This window comes from Equus przewalskii, chromosome 6 (assembly GCF_037783145.1).
Source record: "Equus przewalskii isolate Varuska chromosome 6, EquPr2, whole genome shotgun sequence".
NCBI lineage: Eukaryota > Metazoa > Chordata > Mammalia > Perissodactyla > Equidae > Equus > Equus przewalskii.
In genome coordinates, this window is record NC_091836.1 from 44,935,311 (window position 1) to 44,959,848 (window position 24,538).

The following is a 24,538-nucleotide window of genomic DNA, read 5'->3' on the forward strand; positions in this document are numbered from 1 at the left end:
CGTGCGGCCTCAAGACCCCGGATGCTACCTGCCCCCCGGGGGCGAGGGGGCTCTGGGGCCTCTGCGGAGAGACCCCGGACCCCCGTGTCCCCGAGTCCCCACATCACTCAGGCTCCACGTGCGGCCCCGCCCCCATGGCCGCCCCCCGCCCCTCGCAGCCCAGCCCTCTCAGTCGCTCCGCCTCTGCTGCCTCAGTGCCTCCTCGCTCCACATGGTCCCTTCGCCCTCCCTTTAGGCCCTGGGCTCTTTCCCTCATTCCTCGGCCCTCCCCGCCCAACAGTGGCTCTTTCCCTGGATCCTCCGCCCTGTGGTCGATGTTCGGTCCTTTCCGTAGACACTTGGCCCTCCCCTCTCCACCCGGCTCTCGGTAGATGGTCTGCCCCTCAGACACTCTCGGCACTTTCTGTATCCCCTCGGCTCTACCCTTCACGACTCTGCGACTCGGACAAGCTCGGCGCTCTCGGCCAGCTGTCGGTTGTTTCCGTCTCCGCCAGGGCTCTGCGATTCCCACAACCTCGGCGCACTCAGCCAGCCATCGGTTGTTTCCGTCGCCCTCCGGCTCCCCGCCCGGATGTGTTAGTCTCAGTTCATGCACAGCCCGCGGGACGCGCTCGTGTGCGCTGGGCGGTGGCTGTGTCTGTTCTGAAATCGCAGCTCGCGGAGAACTGTGCGCCAGGGTAGGTGCAGCGCGGTCCTGGTGAAAGTCTGGGCGTGTGGCCGGGCGGGGACGGTGGAGTGGGGCCTGGGTCAGGGATTGGCCTCAGGATCAGGGCTGTAGGCTTCATGGATAGTGACAAGCAACAGGGTGGACGAGCGCCCGAGGGAGCCGTTTGGGTTGAAACGAACTCGGCCGGCACTGGTTTTCCCGAAGGGGCCTGGCCTGTGGGGTGCGCGTGTATCCACTTTAAACGTTGACTGTGTCCCCAAGACAGGAGCGATCAGTAAGGATGGGGACGCAGCGTCCCCACATCGGCGTTTCTGGAAGGAAAACCGTCTCCCCCTAAACTCGGGATTGAGTGCCCACCCGGCCGCCTGAGACCTCCGACCCGCTGTGTTCACTGACCTGCGGTGTCAGCAAAGCCTCTGGTGACAAGTGAAGGGACATCCCTGTCATATGTGGCGGATGCCATTTGTTCCAAGACCCTATGTAGCCGCTCTGTGACCCCCTTGTTTGGTGCCCTTGCTGCCTTGGGGAGAAAGGCCCCGGGCTAGTCCCCACAGCTGCCCTATAGTAATTCACCCAGTTTTCAGTGGTAGATTAATTATGGAGTATTTGCGGCGAAAGGGTTAGGGTTAGGGCTGGCGTCAGGGATGTGGTTAGGGTAGGGGTTGGGGTCGGGGTCAGGGTTTAGGGTTTAGGCAAAGGTTTAGGGTTTAAGATGGGGTCTGGAATTACAGGCAAGAGGTGAGAAGAGCGAGGTGAGGGTGAGAGTAAGGGTGAAGGCGAATTTACTGGTTGGGGGGTTAAGGATACAGGTTAAGGTTCGAGGTTTGGGTACAGGTTCTGGGTTGGGATTAGGATTAGGGTTAAAGGTATGGTGATGTTTGTCGTTAGGGTTAGGGAATTAGGTTTAGGGTTAGGGTTGGGGAGATAGGTTTTAGGGTTAGGGTTAAGGTTTAGGGGTTAGGATTAGGGGTAGGGTTAGGGTAAGGTTAGGGTTAGGATTAGGGTTAGGGTTAGGGGTTAGGCTCAGTGTTAGGGTCAGGGTCAGTGCCAGGGTGAGGGTTAGGGCTAGGGCTAGGGCTTAGGGCTTATGGCTAGGGTTAGTGCTAGGGCTAGGGCTGTGGTTAGGGGTTTGGTGTTAGGGTTAGTGTTAGGGCTAGGGCTTAGGTCTTAGGGCTAGGACTAGAAAGTTTGGGTTAGGGTTCGTGTTCGGATTGGGGTTGGGGTTAGGGTTAGGGGTTAGGGTTAGGCTTAGTGTTAGATTTAGGGTTAGGGTTTAGGGTTAGGGGTTAGGGTGTTAGGGTTTGTTAGGGCTCTGACCTTTTGACATTAGGTTTATTTGCTGAAATTCATTTTTTCCAATCCTTTGTTGTAGTTGGATGGGAGAGAGTCCTGGGTCATCTCTCCCTGCCATTTTGCTCCGCCCCTCTCTTTAATCATCTTTTTTGACATGTTTTAGGTCAGGTCTGCTGGCAATTCCATCTGTCTTTCTTTGTCTGAGAAAGTATTTCTCCATCATTTTTGAAGGGTAATTTCACTATATAGAATTCTAAGCTGGTGAGGGTTTTTCTTTCAACACTTTAAACATTTCATTCCACTCTCTCCTTGCTTGCACGGTTTCTCCTGTGAAGTCCACTGTGATTCTTAGCTTATTCCTCTATAGGTGTGTTTTATTTCTCTGGCTTCTTCCAAGATTTTTTTAGTTTTTTTTTTTTTTACTTTTTATTTTTCAGGTTGAATATGGTATACCTAGCAGTGCTTTATTTCTTTCTTTGGAATTTTTCCTGCTTGATGTTCTCTGAGTTTCCTGGATATATGATTTGGTGGTTATTGTTCATTTCGGAAAGTTCTCAGCCATTATTACCTCAAATATTTATTCTGCTCAGTTGTCTCTTCTGGTATTTCAAGTACACGTGTATTTCACCTTTTGATGTTGGCCCACTGTTCTTGGGTGCTCTGGGTTTTCCCTTCGTTATTTCTGTCTGCGTTTCTGCTTGGGCATTTCTACAGCCCTGTCTTTCAAGCACATCGATTCTTTCCTTGGCCAAGCTGAGTGTAACGATGAGCCCACTGAAAGATTTAGTCATTTCTGTTACTGTATTTTTTAAATTTCTAGCATTTAAAAAAATATTTTTCAGAGGGTCCATCTCTCTGCTTACATTACTCATCTCTTTTTGCACATTGTCTAATTTTTCTTTAGAGCTGTCAACGTATTATTCATAGCTATTTTAAATTCCCTGTCTGATAAGACCCATATCCGTGCAGTGTCTGAGTCTGGTTCTGATTATTGCTTTATCTCTTCCCAGTGTGTTCGTGCCCTCTGGCTTGCCTTGTAGTTTTTACTGAGAGCTGGACGTATTGTATTAGGTAATAGGAACTGAGGTGAATAGACCTTCAGTGTGAGGTTGCCTGTTACTCTGACTAGAAGTTGGGCTGTCTTTAATGTTGCTATAGCTGTAGGTGTTAGAGGCTTCACTGTCCACTGGTGTCCTTTTTTCTGTCCCTTCTTGTACTTGGATTTCTCAAGAAAGTTTTCTCAAATAGAGTCTGTGTCCTGGAGCTCTCTCAGATGTGATTTACTGTTAGCATACTGGAGCCCTCTTGAGCTATGAGCAGGGCAAGCATTCTGCAATCTTACGATTAAATCTCTGTGGTTTTTACTGAGACTAAGTCTCTGGGCTTTGACTTTCAGAAGAATTTCTTAGCTTTTTCTCCCTACCTTCCAAAGTGAGTGCCTGTAGCAATATCTGGGTTCCTCTTCCTCACCCACTAAACACTCACTAACAGTCACTGTGGGGCAGGGCAGAGGTGGGAGCTCAAGAGGAGGGAGAAGGCCTCAGAGTCCTGAGCTGGCTCAGCCCCGTGTGTGCGTGTGTGTGTGGGGTGGGGGGTCACAGCATCCATGAGGCCCTCTAGGCCACAGATGGAAGGCTTCATCTCCCCCTGCCCCTGCCCCTAATGCCCCAAACCAAAGGCAGGTGTGTATGGGAGGGGCCAACAGTATTTGCATATTCAAATGCAAAGCAGTAAAGTACCTATATTTCATCTCTTGGTGACATCCCACATCGTAATTTTGGGAGCCTCAGGCCTCCCCTCCTCCCTAAGGGATTCTCACCCTGGCCCTTGCTGGTGAAAGAAATCTCATAAGAGAAGAGGTTCTGTCTTCCCCCCTAGCTGCAGGGAATCATATTCTCTTCTGCCTGGTAAAACTGTCTTGTTTCGGTGACTTCTTGCAGAGGAGTCCTGTGAGATGCCTGGACTCCATGGTGGTGGATACTGTGAAGCATGAAGGAGGCCTTCAGCCTCCATACCTGCTGCCATTCTGCCGGTCATTTTACAGGCTAGCTCGAAGCCCAGCTGACACTATTTATATGAACATCTTGGTTTCAGAAAGATGCATACCTTGCTTGTCTCCCACACACACAGCGGTGAAACAGAATCCGACTCTGCCAGATTTGTAAGTCGAAGCTGAGTTTGATGAGCTCCCAAATCTAATGGTAGGAGTGGCTCTGTGACTTGCTGTGTTGCAGCAGAGGTCTGCCTTGTTGCTTGTGAAATCCAGGGAGAGGGGCACAGGAACAACAGGGGTTGTCAGGTTAAGGATCAGGGTGAAGGTCAGATCCAAGGTCAGAGTTAGGAGTCAGGGGTTAGGGTTCTCGTTAAGGTTCAGGTTAAGGGTTAGGGGCTATGGCTTAGGCTAAATTTCGGGTTCAGGGTTTGGGCTTCAGGGCTAGGGCTAGGGTTAAGGCTAGGGTCAGGGTCAGGGCTAGGTCTAGGTTTAGGGCTAGGGCTAGGGCTACAGTACGGGTTCAGGTTCGGGTTCGGGTTGGGGTTCGGGTTCAGGTTTGGCTTAGGGTTCGCGTTCGGGGTTAGGGTTAGGGTTCGGGCTAGGGTTCTGGTTCGGGTTAGGGTTCGGATTAGGGCTAGGGTTAGGGTTCGGGTTAGGGTGTTAGGGTTCGGGTTAAGATTCGGGTTTGGGTTCACGTTCAGGTTATTGGTTACGGTTCACCTTCGGGTTCCTGTTCTGGTTCTGGGTCTTCCTTGGACCAGTCTGTGCCATCTGCTCTGTTTGTGATGACTTCAGAGCCTCCTTAATGCTCAGCTGGGGGTCATTAGAAGGGCAGAATTATAAGGGGGTAGAGGAGCTGGAATATCATTGGGTTGTCATGCATTTGGCTTGGTTTTCTAAGACTGCTCCAAAAACTACAAACTCTAACATTGTTACTAAATGTGGAAACTACTTAAGGGTGGAATTGATGTTGGACAGGCTTGGGTACAGAAACAGATTGGAATTTTAATCAATAATCCTTCTGTGGTTTCCTGAAGGTCAACTTAGTTTTCTTTCTGATGACTCTCTGGATGTTGAAAAGCAGACTCTCTTCCGTCAACAGTGATGTTCCACCCTGCAGGACACAAGGTAATCCGGAGGAGAGGGTGACAACCCACAGCCACGTGTGGTCCCAAGAGTGAAGCCATGTCCCTTTGCAACCCCTGCTGCCCCTTCTCAGGGTCTTCTGAGAACCCAGAGTAAACAGATCCAGCTATGCTTCTGTGGCAGCCAGCTCAGACTCAGGGGTGTGTGGCTGACACCACAGCCAAAATGTTCCGTCCATCTCTAAGCCAAGCTTGTTACTCCCTCAGCAGCAGGAAGAACGGACATTGGTTGATAAACATTCTTTGGACTTTTGTCAGCAGTCCCATGACAAAAGTGCAAAGAAGACTTATGTTCCCATGAAGCACTTAGAAACACTGTGTCTGCTCCCACACCAGCCTACGCTTTCATACAACACCATTAGTTCAGGCTCCTTCTCACCCTCATCCATTCCTCTCTCTGGAAAAAATCCTAGTCAACATCAGATCTAGGAGTTTGGGCATTCCTTTGCTCCAGGAACCCTTGTGGAAATTTAATGATGTTTCTTCTATATTCCTATCATCATCTTTTCTGAATGAAAATAGAATCTTGCCTTTGTTATTTTTAATGCCCAGGCCCCAGCACAGAGCCCGATGCACAGTACCTCCTCAGTAGTGTTGGCTGAGTGAAAATAGGGATCCCTGTGGAGCGTCATAAAATTTTTGAAGCTTACATTTGAAGTATCACTATCCTCCTCAATCTAAATCAAACTGCCCTCCTGTACTTGAGTGCTGTTTCCATTGTGGGGAATCATTGATGGCAAAGATCAAAGATGATCACAGCGCAGCCTGAGAACTCATCACCAGCAGAGGAAGGCAGGAGCATCCATGGGGTGGAGATGTAAATGGCGTTTTCTTTTGTTGCTCTGGGTGCCTCAGGAGCCTCCTTTCTCCTCCTCCACAGGATGCTGACTTTTAAAGCTACAGCTCAGCTCTTCATCTTGGATGCACGTGGTGTCTGGGAATCCTGCAGGTGGGTTCAGCTGCCCACGTCATGGCCTACCTCTTGACCATCATCAACAGCCTGCAGGGCGTCTCCATCTTCCTGGTGTACTGCTTCCTCAGCCAGCAGGTACCACTATCCAGCTGCCGCCCAGGACTCTTCCCATCCTCACCCCTCTCAGTGAGCTGATCCAGAGTATGCTTTTCCTCTGCAGGTTCGGGAACAATACGGGAAATGGTTCAAAAGGGTCAGGAAACCCAAAGCTGAGTCTGAGACTTTCACGCTTTCCAGCAGGGCCGTGTCTGATGACTCCAAACCCATCACGGTATGATCATGCGTTGCTCCCAGAATACTTCACCAACTGATCTGCCCGAGCAGCATGTGCCTATCACACTGGACAACCTGGGTGAACAGCAGATGATGCCCTAGGCTGGCTCACGCTTGACTTACTCCTGGACTCCTTAACCATTAGCAGTGGTCTCAGTTTAAAAGTTTATTTTAATAAACATATTTTGCTTAGGGAACTGTGTTCATCTTGACCTTTATACATCAGTGCTCTTACTGAATACCTGCTATGTGCTGTGCTTGGTTAACTAGATAAGCAAAAATCAATGACCCAAAATGGTGATGCATGTTCTACTCAGAGCCACATTGTTCTGTCCTTCTCTGCACACCTTCTATCTCACAGTCACTCAGCAGCACTCACAAAAAGCGGGAAATGGAAGGAAATGATGCACATATTTATGAATTAGACATAAGGGTTAGCTGGCATTTTAGACTTTCTTAAAAAGACTTCCTCATATTTTCAACAGCTTCTACATTATGCAAAACCTTGAAGGAAAAGCATTAATGACATGGGATAATTCATGGCACAGATTACAAAGAACCAACACAGTGGTTTAATCTTACAAAGTCCTTTTACCTATGTTTTCTCAACTCTTCCATCTTCTATGAAATCCCTTGAGTCGTCCTTACCATTTAAAGGACTCTAGGATTCTGCCAGGAAGTCCTTGTGCATTTCTCTTGTTACCTTGTTCACCCAGCACTGGTTCCATTGTTCAATCTTCTCTCTCCTCCCCCTTTCTCAAAAATGTTCTCATCACCTATTTCACAGACAAAATCAAAGACATTACGATGCTTTGTATATTTCACACAATCCACCATACCCACCAAACGTCAGCGTGCATCCCCTCCACATTCTTGTGTCATCGACACAATTCCCTTCTCCTCTCTGAAGACAATGCTTACACCTGCTCTTTGGATCCCATCATTCCTGCCTTATCAACTATCCTCACATTATTGTTCACACATTCTCTCTCCCTCTCTCTCTTTCTCTTCCTCCCTCCCTCCCTCTTTTCTTCCCTCACCTTCTCAACAGTGTTCTTGCCAAAGTTATGGAAACGTTTAGTTTTCTTCCATTTTTCACACATGTACTACTTGGCCCTGTTCTAGCTACCAGCCAATAGTTGACTTTTCTCTGTGTCTCCATTTCCCTGCTTTAAACTCACTCCCTAACTCCATGCAGTATGGCTTCTTTCTCCCATGATTCCACCAAAACATGTATCTCAGACCTACAGTGATCTCTGTGTTCCTAAAAGCCTTCTCAGAAACTTCTCACACTATTCCCCACCCCTTTCTCATGAAACTCTCCATCTTTATCCCCTATAGATTCTATTTACACACCCCTGCATGTCTTTCTTCCATTCTCTCTAGCTTTTCTGTCTGTCTCCTTCATAGCTCCATCCAGTGGGTTGGTTCCAGAAAAACTTCAGTTCTCGTTAAATTCTTTCCTCCTAAACAATCATGTCCATTCCTTAGATTCAGTCACATATCGATGCAAATGATGCCTCTGTATGTTTCTCTAGGTCTGACCCTTCCTCTGAGATCTAGAGGAACATCTCCACTTACTTATTTGACATTTTTGATATCTCAAAGACACCTTCAACTCATCCTTCCTATATAAGACTTGCAATCTTTATCCTAATCCAATTCTTTCCCATGGTGTCTGTCTTTCTGAATGGCACTACATCCATCCTGTGACACATCTTTGAGCCCTGAAAGTTACACTTAACAATCATCTTACTCCCCATCACAACCTATTCATTATACAATGCTGTTTTTGTTTGTCTTAGGTTTCCCTTTTTTATTTATTTATTTATTTTTTGGTAAAGATGATTGACCCTGAGGTAACATCTGTTGCCATTCTTCCTCTTTTTTTTCTCCCTAAAGCCTCAGCACATAGTTGCATATCCAACCATAAGTCCTTCTAGTTCACCTATGTAGGGTGTCACCACAGCTTGGCTTGATGAGCGGTTGTAGGTCCACCCTCAGGATCTGAATAGGTGAATCCCAGGCTGCTGAAGCGGAGGGTGCCAACTTAACATCTATGCCACTGGGCCAGCCCCAGTCCTGTTGTTCCCATATTCTCAATATGTGCCCAATATGTCCAGCTGGCTCAATCTCCATCACCCCCTCCTTGGCCAGGCTGCCATCTTTACTTGCCTGACGAACTGCACTATCCTCCCAACTGACCTGCCTTTTCTATTCTTGTCACCGTCCAATGCATCCTTTACATAGAAGCCTGAGAGAGCTTTTCAAACACAAATGGAATCATGTCACTCCTTTGTTAAATCCATTTCATATAGGACCAAACCCCGAATCCATAATCAATGAGAATTTGCTTGGGTTGTCTCCTGCTCACCTCTCCAGCTTCATCTGCCACATACTCACCATTGTTCCAGCCACATGGGATTTCTTCCAATTTTTTAGATTCACCGTGCCTCTTTGGAATAAAGACTTTGTACATGTTCCTTCTTCTTGAAACACTCTTATGTCTCCCTTGGCTCAAAACTATATAAGCCTTCAGATCTCAGCTCATGCGTCAACTCCCCCAAAAAGCCTTCTCTGCCTGCTCAGAATAGGTCAGACTCTCTGGTTTTTCTCTCTGATAGCCACTGTGCCTTTCCCACAGAGCATCTGTCAGAGTCATTTCATTCTGGTTTTTCACTATCTGGTTAATGTCTGTCTTCCCTCTAGATCTGAGCTCCAGCAGGCACCATGCTGCTTTTCCTTCCTATTGCACCCTCAGCATTTCACACAGGGCCAGGCCTATAGAAATGCTCAATGCATAATTGCTGCATGACTGATCACATTAAGGAATGAACAAACTGCAGCTGCAGAAGAGGCAGGAACTGTCTTGTTTTCAATCTCTCTCCACGTCTAACGCTTCCCAAGTGCTCAATAGTTACTTACTGAACAAATGAAATGAATGAACTTCCTGATCATGATGGAGGTAAAATATTAGAATAAATTATTGATCAGTTTAAGGTGCCTCTTTCTCTTGGGAATTTCAAGATAATTCTCTGCCTTACTTATTGTTTTATTATTAACCATCATGTCTACCTGTTAACACCCTAATATTTCTTTATGATCCAAGAGCTTTGTCTAGATCTTAGTTCCCAGACTGAAACAGATCTGGAATGAAATAGCAGCTCTACCAAGTACTTGCCATGTGAACTTGGTCAAACTGAGAAACATTTTAAGTCCTCAATCGTCCCCTTCATCTCCCGTGTACAAATGAGACAGTTTTCTGAGTCTCGCCCAATCAGAACTAATTAATTGCTTCCATTTGCAGGATTTCGAGTGAATTGTGCTTTGGTGGGAAGGGGATGACCATCTCCCCACAGTAAATGTTGCTTCAGTCCAAGGATGCACAAGTAACCGAGCAGGAACGAATGCAGCATCCCTCACTACAGCTGATGTTGAACACGTAAGGGAGGGACCCACGGATCTGAGAGGCTCAGTTCTCACTGTTCCACAGGCCTGTCCCACTCAGGGCTTCCACTCATTCAGGAAGAACATAGCAAGTAATCCATGCCTTTCTGTTTAGGGGGATGCTAGCATTACCTGTCCCTCGTGTTCTTGAGTCAGCTCAGCCTCAGCAAGGCCGTATCCTCATCCCTGGGAGCTGGTTCCCAGGAGTCCCTCAACCAAATTGGAGCTGCCCTCACTCCAGAATCCCAGAAAACTGATTCTTCCACATCTATACCTCGAATGTATTTGTTCCCTCTTGCTGTTGGACAAAATTACCACAGACTTACTGCTGAACCCAACACACATTTATCTCACTGCTCTAGAAGTGGAAAGTCCCAAATCGGTCTTAGGGACCAAAATCAAGGTGTCATCAGAGCTGCGTTCCTCCTGGAGATTCTAGGGGAGTATCCGTTTCCCCACCTTTTCCAGCTCCTAGAGGCTGCCTGCATTTCTTGGCTAGGGGCCCCTTGCATCCACTCCATCATCACAGCTTGCAGTGTAGCATCTTCAGTCTCTCCTCTGCTTCTGTCACCATATCTCCTTTACTGTCTTTGACTATGACTCTGCTGCCTCCCTTTTTCCCTTATAAAAACCCTAGTGCATCACATTGGCTCACCTGGATACTCCTGGATAATTTTCCCATCTCAAGATTCTTAGTTTAATTATATCAGCAAATCTGTTTTTCCATATAAAGTAAAATATTTACAAATCCAGAGATGAGAATGTGAGCATCTTTGGTGGATCAGTTTCCTCTCTACCATACTTATTGTACAAGGTTTAGCTTACCTATTGTAGAGCCATCAAAATTTGGCTCATAGGATAGATATTTGAACAAATATTTATCATCCTCTCATCCCACCAATTTTCCTCCTGCTCACAGATGGTGTACACAGTGAATCAAAGAAACATGTACCTTCTGTGAGAGAAATGCAGCAATGGCATCAGATAGCTAATGAAACCTTCCAAAATTCGAGTAATCTCATCACGTACATCTACTATCATTGAGTAAAGGACCAAGAAGATTCATTGCTTAATGTAATTTTACCTTCTATGATCTCCTAAAATTTAGTGTCTCTGCTGTGTAAAGATGTAAAGGTGTCTCCCTCTCATTTGGCATCCCTTCCATGGCTTCCTGAAGTTTCATCCAAGGAAAACAAAATAGTTGCTCTTGTTCTCAGGTCTGAGTAATTTCCTGAAGTACAGTATTTACAAAGTTTTTGAGTAAAGATAAGCAGGTGAAGTCGCCCACTTAAATTTCAGAAATTTTGCTTAGCTTCCTGTGCATGTAGGAATAAATAACTCACATTGGGGGTGGAAAGAAGAAGCGCATGAAAGGAATTTAATGCCTTTTCCCTTCTATCTTAGGTGAATAACTATAGGTAGTCCTTCCCACATTTCACTCATTTCTCAGCTGCCGTCTTACGTGACTCCAGGCGTAGAGCACCGTTTCACAAACCCTGAAGCAGAGGGAGCAGGAAACACATTTGAAACAGATGGATAATTTTTTAGAGCAGATTTAATTGCTGTTGTCTTCTGTAACTTGGGGGTTAGGAAATGTAGGGAGATGGGATTTCTGAGAAAGACCAGGGTCTAGCAGAAGGCAGTCTGATACGGCCTTTTGGTCTTGCCTTGACGAATCCATCTGGCACAGAAATTTTGATTACTTCCTAAATTTCTCTATTTTTTTCCAAAGCAAACTTTTAAGTTCTCTGTCTATGGTCTTGTACATCATGTCTAAAACATTTTCTCTCCAGGTGAATTGAAAGATCTCTTCGAACTATAGCCTCTTCTCCCATGGGAAATCAGAACTGTTATTCTTTGAGCCATTAGAAGAGGAGAAGGATGACTTTGCGGTGTGTGTTTCAAGAAACCCATCGTGTCAGCAATGTGGAATAAGTCATGGTGGACATGCTCATGCTGGATTCCTGTGAAATCTGGAACTTTTCTGTGCCTCACAGTATGCTCAGAAAGTACTCCACACAGAAAAGGCCAGCTGAGGGCCAGTTCTTTGGTCTCTTTGGGTTAAGCCCTTTTCTGAAGCCTCTCCTTCCTACAAATGCTCTTCCAGATGCTGAAAGTCTATGAGCAGCAACACTAGCCTGAAGGTATTTTCAAACCAACAACATCTAAAAGATCAGGAATGTTCACATCATAGTCTGGATTTTCAAATTTCTTTGTTCTGTTTTCTATGTTTTTCATTATTCACTCACTCAAAAATATTGATTACTCACTGTGTGCAAGGCAGAGATCAGGAGAGAACAGGCCCTCCTTCATGGACTTGACTCAGAGGCTGAAAGATTCTTATAAACCAAGTCCTGCAACTGGACACTTGAAGTATAAACTATTTCACAGACTCAATCCCCTTTCCTCCTCACATGAAGCTATATTGAAAGCTCAGATCATCATATGTATATTTTAGGCTTTGTGGGCCAGTGTAATACTCAGGGTTCTCCAGAGAAATAGAAGCAATAGGATACACAGACACACACATACATAAATATGAAGTACGAAAAGACTTATTATGAGGTATTGACTCACATCATAATGGAGGCTGAGAAGTCCCACAGTCTGCCACCTGTCATCTGGGAACCCACGAAAGCCGGTGGTGTAATTTGAAGGTCTAAGAGCCAGGGAGCCATAGATTAACATCAGGGCCTGAAAGCCTGAGATCCAGCAGCACCGAGGGCAGGAGACTGATGCCCCAGCTCCAGCACTCAGCCTGAGTCAATTCAACTTCCTCCATCTTTTATTCTATGCAGACCCTCAGTGGATCGGGTGATGCCCATCCTCACTGGGACAGGGCCATCTGCTTCACACAGTCCACTGACTCAAATGCTAATCTCCTCTGGAAACACTTCACAGATACACCCTGAAATCATGCCTAACCAGCCATCTGGGCATCCTGTGTCCCAGTCAGGAGGACACAAAAATTAACCATCACAGCCATATAGTTACAGCCACAACTCAACTCTGCCACTGTAGCATGCAAACGGCTATAGACACTCAGAAATGAATGATCGTGGCCATGTTTTCATAAATATTTATCTATGGAGATATTATGGTGGTTCTGGGGAGCTCCTCATCCGACACCAATTTATTCATTCACTCTTCAAATATTCGGTGAGCACTTACTCTTTGGAAAGGCATCATGCTAAACTGAAAGAAACTAAAATTAACAAGGCAGACATCATCTCATTCTCCAGGAATCGTGAGGACCTGTGAATTGGTCAGGTCGGGCTGCCGTAACAAAACCACAGACTGAGCAGCTTAACCAACAGAAATTACTTTCTCACAGGTCTGGAGACTGGGAAGACCAAGAGCAAGGTTTGACAGGGTGGGTTCTGGTGAGAGCTCTCCTCCTGGCTTGCAGATGGCCACGTTCTTGCTGTGTCCTCACATGGCCTTTTCTTCCAGCTTGAGCCTAGAGAGACAGAGAAATGAAACTCTTTGACATCTTTTCTGTAAAGAGCACTAATCCTGCTATCAGGGGCCTGCTCTCATCTAACCCTAATTATCTACCAAAGGCCCATCACCAAACACCATCACATCAGGGGTTAGGGCTTCAACACCTGAATTTACTGGCTGACACAAACATTCAGTCCACATCAATCTGTAAGTTGGAAAACCAGAAGAAGGAGAAAATGCAGTATAGTAGATACTGTGGTCTAGGGACACACAGCCCTGTGGGGACACGGCAGATGTGGAACCAGCCATGGTTAGAGAGGGCAGGTGGGAGAGAGCTCTCGGTCAAGTGAGGGCAGCGTTCCAAGATGTTTACAGTTTGGGAGGCAGATCTCAGCATTTGCCCTCATATCTTCACCTTTAAAAATCTATCAAATCTATTCTCCTTATTTATTACGGGAATAACAATAATAATTTCCTTGTGGGTTATTTTTAAATGTTAACTGAGAAAATAAAGATTAAGTTCTGGTAGGAAACCCGAAGACAAACAAGAATTAACCAGGACGAGTGAGCTTGGGGGTTCCCCAGCTCATTTATCCAGAACTCTGTCACTGAGTTAGAAACAGCCATGAGACAGGCTCTGAAGTGTGGCTCCACTTCTCATGACAGGGCTCCAGTACATGACCACACCCATCAAAGAGAGCAGGTGCGAAGGCTTGAAGAGGTCTCTCCTTTCAGCTCTCCACGTTGGGGGTCTGCTGTGACAGGTCCCCTCACTGGCTGCCCCCTTTCCTGGTTCTGATGGTCACCGTGTGGATGAGGAAACAGGGACTCATTGAGGATTTAGGCCCTTGGTGGAGAACATAGAATCCGGACACAAGAAAGTATATAACAAGAAGCTGTCAGACACCAGCAGTTAAGGATCCCATGATCACGGAACCGGAAGTGTCTAAGTCAGGGACCACAAAACTACAAACAGCAGGATCTGCAGACTTGGACTCCTCAAATCTCAGAGATGACTTTGATGCCAAGAGGCTGGGCACTTGGGTCCTAGAGATTGTGCATGCAAGAGTGAGGATCCCGGATACGGAAGTTCCTCAGGGTAGGAGGGGTGGCCTAAGAAGTGAAATGGAAGGAGGGGTATTGGGGAAGGAGTGGACAAAAGGAGTGAGTGGAGGGGCATTGGGGCTGCTCAGGACTGCAGGAACCTGGGAGGGACCGAACTGGACCACTCAGTCTTCCTCTGGAGCATTCTGGGGTGGGAGTTCGTAGACTGATGTGAGATGAGGACAGGGCCCTGGGAAGAAGTGGGTGGGTAATTGTGCGAATGAGGATGGGAAGGTTGGGGAGAAGGTGAGGGGACCTGATTGGAATTGGGTTGTGTTGGAAGAGACTGGTATTGGGGGACCTCGGGAGTTAGTGGGGGGCTGAGGGTAAAGTAAGGGCAACAGGCGAGTTGGAGAGAGACTGCATCAGGGGTAACTGCAGGCACAGAGAGGGGCAGGGTAGGATGGGAGACACCAGGAGGGGCAGAGGATACAGGGAGATGTGCAGGAATGGGGACCTCAGAGGACTTGGGGCTGCGGGACAGGGGCTGTGTGAGGCGGTACAGCAACTGGAGGAACAGGAGGGGTGGGGGTGATAAATTGGGGAGGTCTGGGGGCCTGAGGGAAATGAGGAGAGCTGCCTGGACTGGGAGAACTCAGGATATGCTGAAGATTACCGTCCCAGCAATCCGGGATGGACAGAGGTCCTGTGGTTCTCAGGTGACTGGGAACACTGAATACAAACAGGGTGGGTAACAGGGACAACGATGGGAAACTGGAATGTGTGGTTGACAAAGAAGGGAGTGAAGTACGAGGGTCCCAGAAGAATGAAAAGGAGTGAGGATTTAGAGAGGAATTAGGGTAACTTTGATATGGGGTGGAGCGTGGGAGGGAGACAGGAAGGCTTGAGGGGTCTGGCTACCTGATAGGGCTCAGGGGGCCAGGTGAGGGGCGGAGAGGCTGCTGCTGCAATGCGGATAAGGGAGAGCATGGAGAGAATGGGCAGGCTGGGCCAGCGAGACCAGGGAGAGAAGCAGCTGACGGGCATTTGAAGGAATCAGAGTGTTCCCACTGCTCTTTGGCAGCTGGGGGCAGGGCGATTCTGGGCTTCACGGAGGTGACTGAACTAGGGAGCTTGGAATGGCAGAGAAAATGGGACAATTAGGGGACAGGCAAGGGGTTTGGATAGGGTAGGGGTGGCAGACGTAGTTGGACGAGGGAGATAAAGGTAGCAGAATACAGTGATGGTTGCAGGACAGAGTGGGGAGGGAGGTGGAGAAAAGGACTGAGAAGTGGTGAGAAGAGGGGGGAGCCTGGAGGAGCGAGGTGAAGAGACCAGTCTCAGGAGTTCCTCCAAGAAAAGAGGAGGAAGGGGCAGCTGTGCCCACACCTCTCTCTCTGTCCCCTCATCCATGGGCAGCTGTGCCGTGGAACGGCTTCGAGCAACTGTTGTTGGGATGATGAATCCAGCACTGACTCCTTCTTCGGAGAGAACACAGGATGGTTTTCTGATTTCAAAAGCAATGCAGGAAAAACACAGAACATTGGAAATGTTTGAAAAGCACAAAGACAAACTAAATGCCAGGAATCTCACAGTGAAAATATCATGGTTGACTTGATGTGCATGTTTCTCTGTCTCTCGCTCTCATCCTTTGACTTCCTGTCACCCACACTGAAGTGGGTAACACCCCCTGGGGCACACTTGGTTCTCATCCCCTCCAGGTTGTTCTGAGGCCAAAGAGCCTGGCTTGGAGCTGGTCCAGGAGGCTTTTGCTCATGTCGACTACCACTCACTCAGAAGCCACCACTGGGAGGGTGGAACCCTATGAGTGAGGTCAGTGTTCGCCAACTCCAGGCACTCCTATGACGGCATCATGATTTCTGCCACACATGATGTCCTCTGTCAGTTACATTTATCTTTACCCTGACTCTCAGGCTTTTTCACTTAGCATCATCCTAAGAAATTACCAATTTTCTTCTTCAATCCTTTAAATAAGTCCAAGTTTATAAAAATTGAAAAAAGTTCCATCTATATATCAACTAACATCTCAAGGATTATATCTTGGACAGAAGATTTTAAGGGTGTTCATTTCTTCCATAGCACTCACCTCCATTTGTGCTGAGCTCCGTTCCTTTGTGCAATTGCTAACTCACACATGTCTCTCTCACCACATTTCTGCTCTAAGGAGTTAGAGCTGTGTGTGTTTTGCCTCCCCATTGGGTATCAAGTGCCAAGCACATAGCACAGGGCCAGACTCACGGGAAGGGATCTATCACTGTTTGCTAAGTGACCAAATAGATTATTTACACATCAAACAACTCTGTAAGCAAAGTAGCTTTTACACCCACTTTAGGGTGAGGAAAGTGAGGCTTAAGGATGGGCACTAGTTTGTCCATGTTCACGCAGCCAGCACGTAGCAGAGACAGGATGTGTCCCCATTGTAGAGAGACTGCAGATAAACACAAATGCTCAAAAATGCTGCTACCCAGAGACAATGCCTGAAAGGAGGTTGACAGGAAATGAAGTTGGACAGTCTGCGTGGAGTGGTACTGGAAGCAATCTGCATGCTGGGAAAGGAGGAGTTTGGGGTTTATGCCATCTGCCTTACAAAGCGATCTGGAGCTTTCAGACAGGAAAGTGATTTATCCTTCTGAGGATTGTTGTCTTTATGGAGAGAGACGAGTGAAATAAAGAGACTGGAAAATGGCAAAATGTGTTTCTGTTCCCACACCCTGAGATGAAGCCATCCTCTAGGGTGAGAATCAGAAAAGTCAGGGTTTGAGCATCACCAGCCACAGGCAGAAGTAATTATCCACCTACATGGCTTGCTTTCTTTCCTTTTAATAAATTAAGATTTAATGTTTTTACTCATCACTGCACATGAATTATGTAAAACATTTCTTGTTGTAAATCATTTAAACACCCCAGAAATCTACAAACTTAAAGTTTCTCCTCACATCCCGTTTCTGACCCATCTCTCCCTCCAGACACACACAGTCGTTCTTTCTACAGGCCTGTCCTGTTTACAGTTTATGTCTGTCCTTCTAGTCATGTTTCTATGCATGTACACACATATTTGTAAATCTCCCTGCATGCTATAGAAATGGATTCATACTGTGTGTAGGATTGGAGAATTCCCTAGTATGGCTGTACCATGTTTACCTCTTTCCTATCAATGCACATTTGGGTTGCGTCCCAGCCGTGAACATTCTGAATATAGAAGCTGCATATCTGACATTTTGATGGACCTCTGGGTCAGGGACTAATGTTTAGCATGTGGTGCTCATAATGGAAGGGGATGAGGCCTGTCTCCGAGATCCTGCGCCTGCTATGCCGGAGGTCAGCAAGCCTTCTGTAAGGGCCCAGACAGGAAATATTTTCAGCTTTGTGAGCCATCCAATTTCTGTCACAATGTCAACTCTGTGGTTGTAGCAAAAATGCAGCCACGGACAGTAGACAAACAGCTGGGTGTGGCTGGGTGCCAGTAAAACTTTATTGACAAACACAGGCAGCCAGTCCATGAGCTGTAGTCAGTTGAGGAAAAGAATTATCTTTTCAATAAATGATAATAGGACAGCTGGATATCCATATGCACAAGAATGTGGACCTCACGCCTTATTAAAAACCTCACACCATTTAGAAAAATTAATATCAGACAGAGCGTATAGCTGGGTGTAATGACTAAGATGATAAAGGTCTTGGAAGAAAACATATGTGTAAATCATTGTGACCTTGGCTAAGCAATTCTTTTTTAGAGATGACACCCAATTAATCATGCCTTTCTGTAGGGGAATGCAGACGGTGCCTGGCCCTCCCCGTTTTGACTCAGCTCGGCCTCAGCAAGGCCTTACCCTTATCCCCAGGAATATAAGCTTGGGGATGTCCCTTGCTTTCCCCAGCTTTGCACAGAATCAATGGCCTCTATTCTAGACAAAGGATGCTCTGGGTCAGTCCCTGGAAAAGGTGAGGATGGGAAGAGTACTGGATGGACGTGGGCAGAAGTACCTCGCACTTCACAAATGTTATAGATGACCATTTGTTTTTGTCCTTCCACTAGAGGGTAAGAGCTGAGAAAACATAAATCTTCTGTTTGTTGTTTTTAGTTCCCAAGGCCCAGCACAGAGCCAGGTGCACAGAATGTCCTCAGCACTGTTGGTTGAATGAAATTAGGGATCTTCATGAAACATCATGATCTGTTTGAAAGCCACATTATGGAGTCATTACCATCTTCAGTTCAAGTTGAAATACCATTCTGGACCCAAAGAGCATTTCTCTTTAGGGATCATGGACAGTAAGATCCGAGATGGTCACTATTCAGTCAGAGGCATCCATGGAGTGGAGATGAAAATGCTCTTGGTTTTCTTGCTCCAGATGTATGAGGAGCCTCATTTTTACTCCTCCCCAGGATTCTGAAATTTAAAGCTACAGCTCAGCTCTTCATCTTGGGCTGCGCTTGGTGTCTGGGAATCCTGCAGGTGGGACCAGCTGCCCACATCATGGCCTACCTCTTCACCATCATCAACAGCCTGCAGGGCGTCTTCATCTTCCTGGTGCACTGCCTCCTCAGCCAGCAGGTACCACTGTGTGACACCCACTCAGGATTCTGCCCATCTCACTCCTCCCAGTGAGCTGACCCAGAGTCTGCTTTGCCTCTTCAGGTCCAGGAGCAATACAGGAAATGGTTCGCAAGGGTCAGGAAAACCAAAGCTGAGTCTGAGAAGTAGATGCTCTCCAGCAGGGCCGTGTCTGATGCCTACAAACACAGTGTGGTAAGGGCACACATTGCTCCCAGAGCACTTCACTAACAGATCTGCTTGAGCAGCACATGCCTACCACGCTGGGCAACCTGGGTATATAGGAGGAGATGCCCCAGAATGACTCAAACTTAGTTTGCTCCTGTACTCATTCAGGCTCTCCCCTGTCATGAAAGGCGTTCTTCCCGCACTTTTGTCTACTGTCTTTCTATGCTCATCTTTACGCTTGCACATGGAGGTCCCATTCCCCACACGTGTGGAGCACCCATTTGGTGTCACATGGTCCATGTGCTTTTTAATTTTCCTTGGTGAGAAGATAGAAAACACTTACTCACAAGCAGACAAAGATGCTATAGTAAGCTCCATAAGCAGGAACTAATGATCTGAAGCAGTGATGCACGAGGCACTCAGAGTCACAGCAGCATCCTTTATCCCAAGTCATTCCATGCCACCTCTCTATATAAAAAAATAAATACATGGGATATATAGTCATAATGGGAAAGTAAAATAAGCATTAACTTGGATTTGAAACTTTCCTTAAAAGTCTGCAGTTGTACCTGGTATTTTCAAAACACACAGACAATGCAAAACCAGGGAGGAGAATCCCAGAAGCATAGGAGAGATCCCAGCATGGTGAATCACACCAAGCGTTTGTGTTTTCACTTACAAACCCTCTTCTCACATTTTTGTTCACATGTTCTTCACATCAGCACTTGGAGGTGAGTTTTATGATGCTCCCATATGATAGGTGAAGAAGGTGAGACTCATGCGGTCTGTATAAATTGTGCAAAGATTTGAGCCAATTTGTTCTTTCTCTCAACTTCCATGAGCTCCCACCCTGCCCGGCAAGGCCTCTGTATTTGCCTCCTCCGCCTGCTGGTCCCCCCTCTGCAACTGCCACTTCCCGAGTACTCCACTCCTCAAATTTCTCAACTTTCTAACTCTTCCCTCTTCCCAGCACATGTTCCTACCAACTTCTTCACAGGGAAAATCAACTCAGCAGGATGCAACAAGGTCAACTTTGTGCGCTCAAAAACACCAGGCATTTGAAATCTGGTCCATTCTCTCCTCATTCCTTATCCCCACAGATAGACAAAATGTGCTTCCTACATTTCAAGGCTAATCCCTCTGCCTGTATTTGGTTGCTGACACTTGATTTCTCAATAACTTTACATCATTGCTCGTACATTATGTCTCTGGTCCTTGCACAGTCTCCCTTCTCAACAGCTTCCTTTTAACCTTCACTGCAACATTCTAAGTCTCTCTCTTATTAAAAATTATTGTTATACACTTGATCCCTCCCTCTTTTTCCTCTATACACTCAAAACTGCCATTTGCCTCCTTTCTGGAATGAAAAATCTCTCTCTTAAGTTTCCAATGAGCTTCATGTCACTGGCTGGAGTAAATATCTTTTGGTCCTCTCAGTAGTACTGGATGCTGTGGTTACTGCCTCCATCATGAAACTTCTCTTTGTCTCTGGCTTCCATGTCTCAACACTCCCTGGGAATCTTCCTATCTCTCGAGCTGAACTTTATTCATCTTCTTTAGATTTCATCTACTGTACCTGGCTTAGTTCTAGAAACACGTCTATGCTCATATTATACCTGCCTCAAAGACAGTCTCGTGCACAGGGACTCACTGCAGAAGGAAATGATGGCCAAATATATTTCTCTAGCCCTGAAGGACCCATGAGCCCCAGACCACTACCTCCGATTGCCTACTTGACATCCCTACTTAGATATCTCGGAAGCAGCCCAACATGGTCATAACAGAACTTATCATCTTTTTCACCAACTCAGCCCTCTTCAGGGTTTCTCATCTCCTTGGACGGTGTCTACATACATCTTGTCGCACCAGTCAGGACCTGAAACATCCTTCACATTCTCCTCCTCCCTACCTTGTTCCACCCTAAACCGACCCATGGCTAAATTCTGCTAATATTTCCCCTCAGTGCTTACAAATCTGTCTCGTTGACACCGTCTCGATCACCTCCCTAATTCCAGCTCCCATCTTCCCTTGGCTTAATTGCAATATCCCCCTAACTCATCTCTCCTCTACTCTTCTCCCTCTTCCAATGAGTTTTTCACGTAAAATTCAGAGTTATTTTCTCAAAACAAAAATTTAGTCATGTACCTCCTTGCACAGAAATCCTCCAAATGATTCCCCATTGCCACTAGGAGCAAGACCAAAATATATGAGGATTCCAATTCACCCGCATCCTTACCAAAACTTGTTATTGTTTTATTTTATACCTTAGTTTATGTGAAATATTTTTCATTATGGTTTTGATTTGCATTTTCCTAATGTCTAATGATGTTGAGCATATTTTCACATGCTTATTAGGCATTTGCATATCTCCTTTGGGGAAATATGTATTCAAATCCTTCCCCTATTTTTGAGTCATTTCTCTTTTATTGATCAGTTTTAAGAACTCTATATATGTTCTGGATACAGGTCCCTTGCAAGATATATGATTTGCCATTATTTTCTCCCATTCATAGGTTGGCTTTTCAATCAATTGATAGCGGCCATTGATGCAGAAAAGCTTTCAATTTTGATGAAGTCCAATTTATCTATTTTTATGTTTACTTGTGCTTTGTGTGTCATATCTAAAAAGAATTGCCTCCACCAAGGTCACAATGATTTATGCATATTTTTTCTTCCAAGTCTTTTAAAGTCTTAGTTATTACATTTATGCATATGATCCATTTGGAATTAATTTTTTTTAAAGTGTGAGGTTTTTAATATGGTGTGAGGTCCATATTCTTTTCCATATGGATATCCAGTTGTCCCATCATCATTTAAAACGGAACAAATTTTTTTTCCTAGCAAATTGTCTTGCTGTTCTTGTCAAAATAAGTTCTTCATAAATGTAAAGGTTCATTTCTGGACCTTCGACTCTGTTACACTCATCTGTCTTGGCTACGGTGGCTTTGTAGTGAGATTGAAGTTGGGGAAGTGACTCTACAAGTTTGTTCTTCTTTCTCAATACTGTGTCAGCTATTATGGACCCCTTGAAGTTCCTAATGAATTTTAAGATGTGCTTGTCAATTTCTTAGAAAAATTTAACTGGGATATTGATAAGGATTGTGTTAAACCTGTAGATTAACTTGGGCTGGGGGGTTGTACTACTATCTTAAGTATGTTAAGTCTTCTGATCCATGAAAATAAGATGTTTTTCCATTTATTTAGGTCTCGTTTGACTTCTCTGACAATGATTTATAGTTTCAGTGTACAAATCTTGTAATTTTAACACTATCTCTTTTTTATCTTCTTTCTCAGGACAATTAAATTAACAGCTAAACCGAAGATATTGTATCCTGGAAAGTTCTGAACTGTCATCCTTTGGGCAAAGATTACAGAAAATACTTTTTCATGTTTGTTACAAGAAACTCTTCGTGTTGCCATTGTGGGAGAAAGTATCAGGAAATGTTTGACATTCAGTTGCTGGAGAATTGGGGTCTTATGGGCCATACAGCATGCTCATCTCACTCCCACAGAGTCAAGGAGCTATGACCCATTTCCCCAGCTGCCTTGGATAAAACCCTCTGCTCCAACATCCTCTTCTGCAAGGAAGTTCCTCAAGTTGAAGATACATTACAAGAATAATGAACCTTAGAGGACTTTCTTAAAATAGCATCAGAGAGGAAAATAATGTTCAAATACTGCGTGTAAGTAAACATTTAATCCAGTTGCCCAACTTTCCTGGTTTTAGTGCTGAAAGTCCTCTGGCACATGAGACACTTGGGTTACAGGCCAACTAGGACAGTTTGTCTCCCTGCTGACCTGCCTCAACTTCTTCACTCTCTATCTCTAAGGCTTACAAATTTATTCATTCAAAAATATATATGTTTTTTACTCACCGTGTGCTGCACACAGATCAAAACAGATTCGGTTCCTGATTTCACAGAGCTTATGGGTAAAAATATATTTCCTCAGAGTAAAATCAGAAACCTCTGAATAGAGTCTCTACATCCTTACATTTTACAAGCTGAGCTGTGAGATAAGGTGTATATTGCTACTGCAAATTTTGTAAGTTATAGCTATACATAACATATTACTCATGTATGCATATATATGCATCCTCAGCATATAATCTAGAGGAAATCTAAATCCAGAGTGATTACACTTACACGAAATTCCCTGTGGGCCCCACTGACCAAATCTGCATCAATTTGAGTGTCCAGGAAAATGACTGTAAATGATTCTAGAATATTGAATAAAAATATCCATGAGTCCATAGTGACACATAAAATATCAGCTCTAAATGTAGAAGATATGATAGAATTAGAAGATCATGGGTTTTTCAATATCCAATAAATGGCATGGGGTGAAAGGCTGCTGGAGGACAAGCTGGTCCTACAGAGCCCAAGAATCCCCTCAGATTACTGGTTCATCACAAGGGCCAAGATGCACGTCTACAGCGTGGAGATCTGCCAGTCACCATCTGAACTTAATGATCAGGATTAACATCATCAATACGGGAAACCTGACATCACACATCTCTTGAGAAGACATGAAGTTATAACATCCCATTTGTGGTGAATAAAGAATTATTGACAAATCAGTCTGACCCAAACCTAATCCAGCCTTCAGACCAAGAGTGGACAAACTGGAGCATGCAGGACAAGTGCAGGCAGCCGCCTGCTCTTGTGAATAAAGATTTATTGGAGCACAGCCACACCCATTCATGGATGTATTGTCTATGGCTGCTCTCACGCTACAGTGTCAGAGTTGAGTAGCCATGACAGAGACTGTAAGAATGACAAGGTGAAAATATATACCACCTGGCCCTTTATAGGCAACCTTTCTGGCACCTGTTCTTCCAGATCTAACCTTCAGTATACACAGAATACAGAGGACAGAAGAACAGGTTAAATGACATCAAGAGGAAACAATCAGGCAAATTGAGAGTGTGGGGCATTCAACAAGCCATTGGCCTGGACTCTTCTAAAGTCAATAGCATTTTGAAAAGTGACTAGAGCCTATTCTATATGAAAAGAGGCAAAAGTGACATCACGATCAAATTCAGTGTAAATTTTAGTGGGACTCTGGTTCGGAAACACAGCTATAAAAATATTTTGGAGCAACTGGGATAATTTGAATATGGATCAGATAGTCAATGTTATTAGGAAATTGATGATTTTCTTGAGTGTCACAAAAGTAAGTGGTTATGTAGACCACATTCTTTAAATTCTTCAACATTTGATGAAGAAATATTGAAGAATGGAGTGTCATGTCTGCCTCTGACCATCAAATGTTTTAGCAATAAAATGTGTATGTGTGTATATACATTAAGAAAGATTTTTTTAATGTGGTACTACATTAATAATTGTTGACGTTAGATGGAGGATATATGAGTGGTTTGTATCATTCTCCCAAATTCTCTGTATGTTTAAAAATTGTAAATAGAGGGGCTGGCACCATGGCCGAGTGGTTAAGTTTGTGCGCTCTGCTGCAGGCGGCCCAGTGTTTCATTGGTTCAAATCCTGGGTGGGAACATGG

At 45.4% G+C, this 24,538-nt stretch overlaps 1 protein-coding gene and 1 long non-coding RNA gene across 6 annotated transcripts; one reads left to right on the forward strand and one right to left on the reverse strand.

Moving 5' to 3' along the window:
- The first annotated feature begins 360 nt into the window (after positions 1 to 360).
- LOC103544886 (adhesion G protein-coupled receptor E2-like) lies at positions 361 to 24,335 on the forward strand. Of its 5 annotated transcripts, XM_070623547.1 has the most exons (7): positions 495 to 677; positions 4,991 to 5,081; positions 5,979 to 6,146; positions 6,232 to 6,342; positions 18,383 to 18,853; positions 18,938 to 19,048; positions 22,316 to 24,335. In XM_070623547.1, the coding sequence occupies exons 3-5, from the start codon at positions 6,069 to 6,071 to the stop codon at positions 18,437 to 18,439; spliced, it is 246 nt and encodes an 81-aa protein (XP_070479648.1). In that variant the 5' UTR covers positions 495 to 677; positions 4,991 to 5,081; positions 5,979 to 6,068; the 3' UTR covers positions 18,440 to 18,853; positions 18,938 to 19,048; positions 22,316 to 24,335. The 5 variants fall into 5 exon arrangements, 1 of the variants encoding a protein (XP_070479648.1); XR_011541016.1 differs by lacking the exons at positions 18,383 to 18,853; positions 18,938 to 19,048; positions 22,316 to 24,335 and adding exons at positions 9,652 to 9,733; positions 11,585 to 11,983 and having other exon boundaries at positions 361 to 677; XR_011541015.1 differs by lacking the exons at positions 18,383 to 18,853; positions 18,938 to 19,048; positions 22,316 to 24,335 and adding an exon at positions 9,652 to 9,753 and having other exon boundaries at positions 361 to 677.
- Positions 4,939 to 12,297, reverse strand: LOC139083905 (uncharacterized). Its single transcript, XR_011541017.1, has 4 exons — positions 12,062 to 12,297; positions 11,135 to 11,287; positions 10,876 to 11,022; positions 4,939 to 7,120 (listed from the first exon to the last, which is right to left on the reverse strand). It is a non-coding gene; the product is annotated as an uncharacterized lncRNA (long non-coding RNA).
- Positions 24,336 to 24,538: the final 203 nt, after the last annotated feature.